Source organism: Gymnoscopelus braueri, assembly GCF_963280865.1.
Source record: "Gymnoscopelus braueri genome assembly, chromosome: 11".
Classification (NCBI taxonomy): domain Eukaryota; kingdom Metazoa; phylum Chordata; class Actinopteri; order Myctophiformes; family Myctophidae; genus Gymnoscopelus; species Gymnoscopelus braueri.
Genome location: NC_137613.1, coordinates 6,092,768 through 6,102,767, shown reverse-complemented (window position 1 = coordinate 6,102,767; position 10,000 = coordinate 6,092,768). Strand labels below are relative to the sequence as shown.

The 10,000-nt window shown below is 43.2% G+C and overlaps 2 protein-coding genes across 7 annotated transcripts in view; both read right to left on the bottom strand.

Moving 5' to 3' along the window:
* Window positions 1–10,000, bottom strand: part of LOC308095965 (uncharacterized protein) — a 93,947-nt gene that overhangs the window by 37,692 nt on the left and 46,255 nt on the right. The window lies entirely within an intron of this gene.
* Window positions 1–10,000, bottom strand: part of LOC308094795 (uncharacterized protein) — a gene marked incomplete at both ends in the record, with an annotated part of 40,533 nt that overhangs the window by 17,601 nt on the left and 12,932 nt on the right. The window contains 6 exons of the mRNA XM_080441621.1: window positions 1,061–1,149; window positions 3,009–3,169; window positions 3,467–3,611; window positions 6,052–6,140; window positions 6,529–6,752; window positions 8,081–8,198. Coding sequence (XP_080297747.1) covers window positions 1,061–1,149; window positions 3,009–3,169; window positions 3,467–3,611; window positions 6,052–6,140; window positions 6,529–6,752; window positions 8,081–8,198 — 826 coding nt within the window. The remainder of the gene's footprint in view (window positions 1–1,060; window positions 1,150–3,008; window positions 3,170–3,466; window positions 3,612–6,051; window positions 6,141–6,528; window positions 6,753–8,080; window positions 8,199–10,000) is intronic.

The following is a 10,000-nucleotide window of genomic DNA, read 5'->3' as shown; positions in this document are numbered from 1 at the left end:
GCGTGCTTAATGTCCTCAAAGTCACGCATCCAACAAGCTTTGAACTGAGCAAATTGGACCTTCTGTTCCAGAGATAATGGCCAAAACATCTTGAAAACTGTCACTTTCGCCGATTTTCGATTGAGTTGAAATGTGTTTTTGGGGGGTAATAGACGGGGGGGGGGGGGGGGGGGGGGGAATCTCGCCTGCCCTAAATGTAAATCCTGGGGACGCCACTGCTTGCAGCCACAAGGACTTGTTGCTTTAGACCTGTGATGTACTGTAATGATGCAATGATCACATTTGTTTTATAAAGTATTTGTTTTATATTGCTTGTGCATGTGTTCTAGTCTTATGTATGCATACACCTCGCCCTACACCGGTGGAGGTGACTGCATGCAACATGACAACAACAGCGTGATGTTTCAGCTCTGATGAAGGCTCTGTGCTGAAACACGTTAGCAGCCTGAAGTAGCACGACAAGAAGGCTTATAGTAACGTGTGACGTATCTATGATGTATGGCTCTATGTATAGGCAAAGGTTTCAGCCCCATCTGAGTCCTACAATATATTTATTTCCAGCAAAATGTAAGTTGAATATTTCAAGAAAAACAAGTGTATATGGTGATGCTTCCTTAGCCTACTGACAGCGTGCAGAAGACATTTGGTGCTGATCGGTACAGCGGTTTGTAAGATTAGCTCCACAGACAGACAAACAGACTTTTGGAGAGACGTCTTTTTTAGACATGCCGTATTAAGAAATGTGAATCTGAACTATACTGTAAGAGACTCTGGTGTTTTTTGTTGAAAGTATTGACTGCTTGAAGCTCAGCACCCACAACCAAGGAGTCAGTCAAGAGGAAACACACATAATGCTCTGCCCCACCCTGACGAGCACTTACTGGGAATTGTAGGAGATGAAGCATTAAATTAAATGCAATGCTTTCATTTATTATTCTATTTTGAGGGGATCATGGCCTGACAAGTTTGAGAACCACTGAATTAGGACATGATTGTCAGTGTGGTGGCAATGAACAACACAGTGAACAACGCATTGAACAGCGCCTTGAACAATACGTACGTTCCTCAGGTTTCATCTCAGTGACTTTCTGCAGCCAGTTCCTCCATGTTTGGCAGTCACATGGCTCATGAGCCTCGCCTAGACACTCCCTGGACAGACAAAGAGAGAGAGACACACAGAGAGAGAGAGAGACAGCGAGAGAGAGAGAGAGAGAGAGAGAGAAATTAATGCTATTGGCTGAAACCGCAGCGAGGGCGGGTCTTCGCTCGGTAGAACCAGTAGAAACCCTAGAAACATACCCTACTTTTATTGTAAAATAAATGGGACCATAATTCACCAAAACGCATATCATGGTGATTGAAAGAAGACTTTAAACTAGCGACTGCAAGCATATAGTATTTATGACAATTGAAAGTTGAAACTCAAAAATACCCAAAAATAATTCAGGATTCCAATGGACCCTTCGCTAAACCCCACCCCAAAAGCAATTGTCCAATGCCAGCTTAGCAACCGTTGTTAGCCTGGCACAGGTCTGGCAAGCTTTCGTCACCTGCCATAGCTGTCAATGTTATTTCGCCCGCACACACACACACACACACACACAATCATTTGCAACATAATAGCAAGAATAGGAATACCACGATAACGCAATGGTGACTATGAACCAGCAACAGATTCCACGTACCCAAAACCGTTGGAGGGTTCTTTTCTCAAGCTGAAATCTGCGCTTAAACTGCAAGGCTGCATGGCTCTGTTAACAACACATACACAGCTTAATGTCGGGAAAGTTACACGACTCACTTGCCCAGGTGGTGTCAATAATAGAATAGGCTACTAATCACCGTAATCATAACAACATTCACAATCACAGCGCTGCCTGTTTCGGATTCCGCACGTTAAAGTACATTAATTAATTTGTTCGTCTATTTATTAACTGCTACTGTAGTCTTACCCTGCGGTACATGAAAACTCCTGTTACAGTCATGGCTCAACCTCAACCTGGTGTTTGCACTTTCACCATTTACACCATGTACATCTATATAAACGTTCAAATTTTAAATATAAAGTGCTTACCCCATGGCCACGGATGTTACAATTATGCACGGGACTCTCAAAAGTACCCGTATATTCTGTAATGTTCAATAAAAAGCATTTTAATCCGATCAGTGGCCATTTTTTCATAGAGTTATGTATCAGAGTGCAATACCTACCTACCAACCGATAGGGTTGCGTAGTTGAAAGCATATGGAGAAAATGGCCACCGATCAGATTAAAATGCTTTTTATTGAACAATACGAATGATACGGGTACTTCTGAGTACATAAATGAGTACATAAATGTAACATCCGTGGCCATGGGATAAGCACTTTATATTTGAAATATGAACGTTTATGTAGATGTATGTAAATGGAGAAAGTGCAAACACCAGGTTGAAGTTCATCCATGACGGTCGTGACAGTCAACCGTCGTGTATCCATGGCTATTACTCCCTCTAACATTTCCCGTGTTTTTAGTTTATTGAAATAATGTCATGCACATTTTCCAGTGCATAGCCGTATACTGCAGGCCTTGTTGACTAGATTTAGAAGAGATTTTGAAGCTCTTGCTCCTGAAATGATCGATTATTTTTAAGGGGAAAAGCCGTCATTTAACATGCAAGTCAATGTAATGGGTGAAAAGCAGAGCTTGCCAGGCGCTGCCAGGCCTGGGTGTGACTAACTTTGCACCACCAGTCATAGAGTGGAGTGGGTGGGGCTTAGCGAAGGCGTTTTTTTCCTCTTTTTTTGTGCTATTTTTTGCTATTTTTGCTATTTTTGTGTGACATACTAGAATGACGTACGGCATTAATTTACGAAAAAAGTTAAAATATGGAGATAAGAGGTTTTTGCCTGACAGCAACAGTATGCAATGTGTCCCTCTGGAGTGAGTGTGGAAATATAGTGGCCCTCTCCATCATCAAAGTTGCATCACCCCTGGTGTATAGAGTGTATTTCCTGGTGCGTTATACCAGCAGAACAGGTGTCCCTTGCCACAGTCCACGGCGGGGGAGGGCAGCAGGGGGAAGCTGTGGGGGTCATTGTCCCCGGGGCCCGGCCTGGTCAGCCGCACCGCCCGCTCACAGCGCACCGCCGGACACCAGCGGATGGCCGGGTTGTTCTCCACAAACGCCTGGAGGGGAGAGTTAGAAAAGGACCAAGAAAAGAGGTTAACCCATTACCTCATTCAGTGCCAATGAAGTAAAAAAAATCATTGCATACTGTGCCAGCCAAAAATACATAGTAAAAAAAAAGTGCTCAGGAGCCGAGATACAGCCTTTTTCAGTAAAAAGTTATAGGTATCTCTGGTCCATCTCTCTGGACACCACGCTCTCTATGACCTGCACAGTGTGTGTGTGTGTGTGTGTGTGTGTGTGTGTGCGTGTGTGTGCGTGTGTGTGTGTGTGTGTGTGTGTGTGTGTGTGTGTACCTTGATGTCAAACTGCAGGTATCTCTGGTCCATCTCTCTGGACACCACGCTCTCTATGACCTGCACAGGGACCAGCTGGTAGCAGTCATAGGCCGGACAGAAGATGTTGTGTGCATCTCCCTCCTGGATCTTCACGTTCAGAAACCTGACACACACACGCGACGCGCGCACACGCACACGCACACACACACACACACACACACACACACACACACACACACACACACACACACACTTTATTTTATTCACATTTACTTTATTTACATTTAACAAGACATTCTTGAACAAAAACAATAGTAGATGCTCAAACTTGGGAAACTCAACAATAAGTGTTTCAGGAAACAGATCACGGACACAGACACTGAGCAGAATTCCGACTACTGCAATAGCCTCCTCTACGGTGCCACCTCCAAAGTTCTCAAAAAAAACTTCAATATGTGCAAAACTCTGCTGCCCGCCTCCTCACCAGAACCAGAACCAGATCCAGAGACCACATCACCCCAGTCCTCCACGACCTTCACTGACTCCCAGTAAAACACAGAATAGATTTCAAAACACTCATCACCACCTACAAAGCCCTCAATAACGAGGCTCCCCGCTACCTCTCTGACCTCCTCAAACACCACGCCCCCTCCCGCTCCCTCACGTCAGGTGATGCAAACCTCCTGGACTTCCCCATTAACCCTTTAAGACCTGAGGCGATTCTTTAAAAAAAATCTAAATCCTAACAGTTTTTGGAAAAAAAAATCTAAAAAGTTTTTTTTCACGATTTTTCAAAAATAGCAGATCTACAAGTTCATAGCGCGGCACTCGGTGCCGCGCTATGAGCTTGTATATCTGCTATTTTTGAATAGCCAAAGACATCTAAAGTGACACAGATGCGTTCCAGGTATTAATGGGTTAAAAAAAATAAACGCACCTGGGGCGACAGGGCTTTTTTCAGTTGCAGCCCCCTCCCACATCACATCAAAGCTGCCCCCACTCTTGCCGTGTTCAAAGCCTCCCTCAAAACCCACCTTTTCAGACTTGCTTTCCCCCGCCTAACTCAAACCACATCCCTTTTCTGCTTCTTAGTCTTAGCTTAATGTTTTTAGCCTTTCAACTTATTTTTTTTAAAACGTTTTGCTCCTAATAAAATTGTTTATTTTAAGCCGTTTTGTAAAGCGACTTTGGGTACTAAGAAAAGCGCTATATAAATCTGATGTATTATTATTATTATTATTATAGAATTTAGCCAATGCCTTATTACAGTAGCTCTTGGCTTGGGCATTCCTCAAATCTGCTGGCCTCTCAAAACAAATGTATTTACATTACCGAGGCTTCCAAACATGAACACAAGCAGTTTACACTTTGAAGATATGCAGTCATACTGTATGCAGTGGTGGAAAGTAACTAAGTACATTTACTCAAGTACTGTACTTAAGTACAATTTTGAGGTATTTGTACTTTACTTGAGTATTTCCAATTTCCAATACTTTTACTTCTACTCCACTACATCTCAGAGGCAAATATTGTACTTTTACTCCACTACAATTATTTGAAAACTTTAGTTACTAGTTACTTTTCAGATATAAACTATGATATAATGAAACATACAATAACCACTTTAGCCCTATTTTATACATAGGCTATTTGAAAATAGCAGATCTACAAGCTCACAACGCGTCGCATCGCGACGTGTTGTGAGCTTGTAGATCGGCTATTTTCAAATATGTAGTACTTTTACTTTTGGTACTTTAAGTACATTTTGATGCCAATACTTTTGTACTTTTACTCAAGTAAATTTTTAATTTTTGATTTTTACTTGTAACAGAGTATTTTTATATTGAAGTATTGGTATTTTTACTTAAGTACAGAATGTGAATACTTTTTCCACCACTAATATGTACGTATGTATGTTTATGTTCATTTCAACACACTTACGTTCAGAGTTCACATGCTTACAGTACAGGATACAAGAAGAGTGGTCACCTCGATGTAAAATCTGCTATTTTTGTAAAGTAAAGTATACATGATGTGAACATGCACGGTACATCATTATCAGACTTAATTTTATCCTGCAACTTCTTGTTGATGCCCCAAAATGATTGGATAAACCGGTTTTGAAGCAATTGTAGAAATATTAGACCTTAACTCATTCAGTGCCCAGCTTATTTATGGAATTTTGGCTCTGAGTGCCACAGCCAAAATTCATTGTAAAAAAAAAAGTGCTTAGGAGCCGAGATACAGCCTTTTTCAGTAAGAAGTTAAACAAGAAGTGAATGGAGCAGCAAATCTTCAAATCATCATATCTTATCTTTTTTTTTTTTTTTTTTACGCCTTAGACATCCAGTGGCACTCAGGGCTTATATCAACGGACGTCTTAGACGTCCAGTGGCACTGAATGAGTTAATGGTGGAATGTCCTAGCATGTAATCATGTATACTTTACACTACTTAAGACCATTTTCCAAATAATATATATATATTTTTTACATTTTGGAAAAAACAGCCAATTTGGTGGCTATCTCACCTATATCCAATCCTACCCATCGAGGTTCCCACTCTTCCTGTTACCACTTTACATACACACACACACACACTTACCCCTCCCAGCAGGCTCTGCAGAACTCATGGCCACAGGACATGTCAACGGGGTCCTCAAACACCGAGATGGAACACAGACAGATCCCACACTGCAGGAACACACACACACACACACACACACACACACACACACACACACACACACACACACACACACACACACACACACACACACACACACACACACACACACACACACACACACACACACACACACACACACACACACACACACACACACACACACACAAAAGCAAAACTAAATATCCAAAATGTTCACCTATACTGTATAATAATGAAAGGAACAATCAGACATTTAGGGTAAAAGGATAACACAAAAAAAAGTCCTAGAGACTTGTTTCCATTGTGGTCCTATGTATTCAATTCATCAACAAATATAAAACACTATATCTACAAAGGGGAAAAAAACTGTGGGCAGTGAATGAACACGCTGGATTTGTGTCATTTTGGTCTCACCGTGGCGAGGCCCTCTTCGTCCGGCGGGGTGAGGCAGCTGTCCGTGGGGGAGGTGAGGGTGAGGGTGAGGGGCGAGCGGGGGGTGCGGGGGGTGCGCGGCGAGGGCAGCGTGTCCCAGGCGTTGTAGCCGCTGGGCGGGGGCGTGGGCATGGTCACGCCGGAGCGCTGGCAGCAGCCCTCTGCGTCCGACATCCACGCTTCTAGAAGCTTCTCCCTGTCCCAGTCTGACACACACACACACACACACACACACGCACTACAGTAAAGTAAAAATACCTCAAAATTGTTCTTAAGTACAGTACCTAACTCTTTGACTGCCAGAGTATTTTCATAAAGTAGTTTTTTTGTTTTGATATTTCGTTATTTAATTTTCATATAGTCTAAACTGGACTTTTGAACTCATACGATCACCCACCACTAGAGAGCAGCACATAGCCAGCTTGATCAGCTCTCTGACTCAATCACAGTCCTCACAGCCAGTCCAACAGTCAAATACATGAAACCGGATGTGAAGTGGTCTCAGATTCTCTGATCGGCGAAAATTACGATGTGATACACGACGGCGATGACTGTTCGTCACCCAGACGATAGATTATAGAAGGGGAGGTCTCCGATCGTTTTTTATACCGTGTGAAAAAACGTGTGTTTCCCTATTCTAGCCGAAAATGACTGTGGGAAAAAAAAAAAAAACGGAAACGGAAATCGCGTCATAAAACCGGATGCAGTGGTGGGTGAAGTAAGTGGAACCTGAAACTTAGAGTGATTCATTGCAGAACAGCGTGATCAGAGATTAAACAATGAACGCACGTCCAACGCGTCTAACGCGTCGACGGCCAACTGGACAAAGTAGCTATTGACGCGTTATCGAGTCAAGGGCCGTCAAAGAGTTAAGTAAATGTACTTTCCACTGGATCCAGAGTAGTTATTATTTAGTCACAAGCTCTTGTTTATACTTTTCATTGGTTCAATATTTATACAAACCCCACAGACACACCCACAACCACTTTCAAATACGTTTCTAAACAGCGAAAATAGCCAATTTAAAAGGTCACAACGTGTCGCATGGCCATGCAATTGTAGATTGGCAATGTTTTGCTACTTTTGCAAGACAATGTTTTACAAAGAAGTAGGGCATTAATTTATGAAAACAAAACCATAAAAAGTTGAAATACGGAGAGACAAGGTTTTCAACAGGATCAAATGATGCATTTATACATGTCATATTATGATTGTTTTCCTCCCACGACACACAGATACAGCATGCATGTACAGTAAAGAATGATGCACACGCATGCACACAAGACCACCTGGCAATTGTGCCCTCACACACACACACACACACACACACACACACACACACACACACACACACACACACACACACACACATACATAACTCTCTGCATCACACACACAAGTCACAGACCTGCAGGAAATCTGAGATATGGAAAGTTGTTGGTGGATTTTTCAACTGTCACCCATGTGTGTGCGCAAACGCACACGCACAGGAACGCACACGTACACACGCACGCATGCACACGCACACACGCACCGTGCGCTCGGAGCAGGGCCTCGGCGGTGAAGAGGGGGGCTTGCAGCATGTCTGCCGTCTCCACTATCAGCATGTCCTTTAGCCTGCGCAGGTCCTGAAGCTTAAGACCCTCGTATGGCTGAGAGAGAGAGAGAGAGACACACAGAGAGAGAGAGAGAGAGAGAGCGAGGCAGACAGACAGAGAGAGACAGACAGACAGAGAGAGAGACAGACAGACAGAGATAAGGAAAACATATTATTGAGAGAAGGCGGTAGAAGGAGCAGCGTAACAGAAGCCATGGAACAATGCCAGAGCAATCTCAGAAGCCAATCGACAAGCATTTAGCCTGTCTGGGTCTGTTGGTCCAACGAGGGACAATGTCTGTGGGCTTCCGTTATGGCCAGGGGAGGATATCCAGGCCAAGACTTCCTCAACCCGCACGACACGCAGGTCATTGTTTGCAGTGAGATTAGCAACTTGAGACGTAAGAATTAAGTAGAGAGACGTGACGCGTGTGACCGTGTTGTTCCACCGGTAGACAGTTTTACACCCAGTTAGAAGATGGTTAGACAACAGCAAACAGTTTTTTTTTCCCCTTTAATTTTTCATCACACGATTTTGTAACAATTTTTTTTACCCGGTGCCAATTGCCTAAGCTTGTAATCCTGGGCGCTACTCTCCCTCTGCCAGCCTGGGGAGAGCCCTGAACTGCATGAGTGAGCAGGCCGCTTCCTATCACCTGACAGGGGGGAGTTCCCCCGGTAGGACGTATAGCGTGTGGAAGGAACACGTTATTCCAACAGTATAGATAGAGGCAGTATAGAGACCTTGATTACTGCATGTTTTTTTTTTTGAGGGTACCTACCCTAGGGGACACGGGGAGAACAATGCAGACTCCACACAGAAAGGCCCTTTCGCCAACCCCACCTAGGGTATGGGCACTACTGAGAAATAATACGTGGTATACCTTTTTCACACTCCACACGGACTGCACTGCTACTCAATCATGATCGGTCAACACTACTCAGAAATAATACAAACGGACTAAAAACACAAACCACAACACATTCCGACACTAAACATAATGTCCCTGGCACTACCGGTTCTGCAATAACCAATAAAACAATATATATATATATATATGTATGTACCTCGTTGACCACCAAACCCCTCACTAAAAATAGCCGAGGTGAAGCGCTAGCATGGATTCAAGGTGAGTACAAACTCTGCTATCAGTTAGACTGCAGCTGCACTCGCTTCGTGTGTGTGTGTGTGTGTGTGTGTGTGTGTGTGCGTGCGTGCGTGCGTGCGTGCGTGCGTGCGTGCGTGCGTGCGTGCGTGCGTGCGTGCGTGCGTGTGTGCAGTGGTGTAAAGTAACTAAGTACATTTACTACTAAGTACTGTACTTAAGTAAAATGTTGAGGTATTTGTACTTTACTTGAGTATTTCCAATTTCCAATACTTTGACTTCTACTCCACTACATCTCAGAGGCAAATATTGTACTTTTACTCCACTACAATTATTTGAAAACGTTAGTTAGTAGTTAGTTACTTTTCAGATATAAATTATTACATTATAAAACATACATTAACCACTTTAGCCCTATTTTATACCTAGGCTATTTGAAAATAGCAGATCTACAAGCTCACAACGTGTCGCATCGCGACGCGTTGTGAGCTTGTAGATCTGCTATTTTAAAATATTTAGTACTTTTACTTTTGATACTTTAAGTACATTTTGCTGCCAATACTTTTGTACTTTTACTTAAGTAAAGAATTTGAGTATTTTTCCACCACTGTGTGTGTGTGTGTGTGCGCGCGCGTGTGTGTGCGCGTGCGCGCGTGCGTGCGCGTGCGTGCGTGTAATACTCAAAACTCAGGTCAAATGAGAGGTGAATATGAGAAGTGATATTTAGTCATTTAGTTGGTTCAAAGTGTTT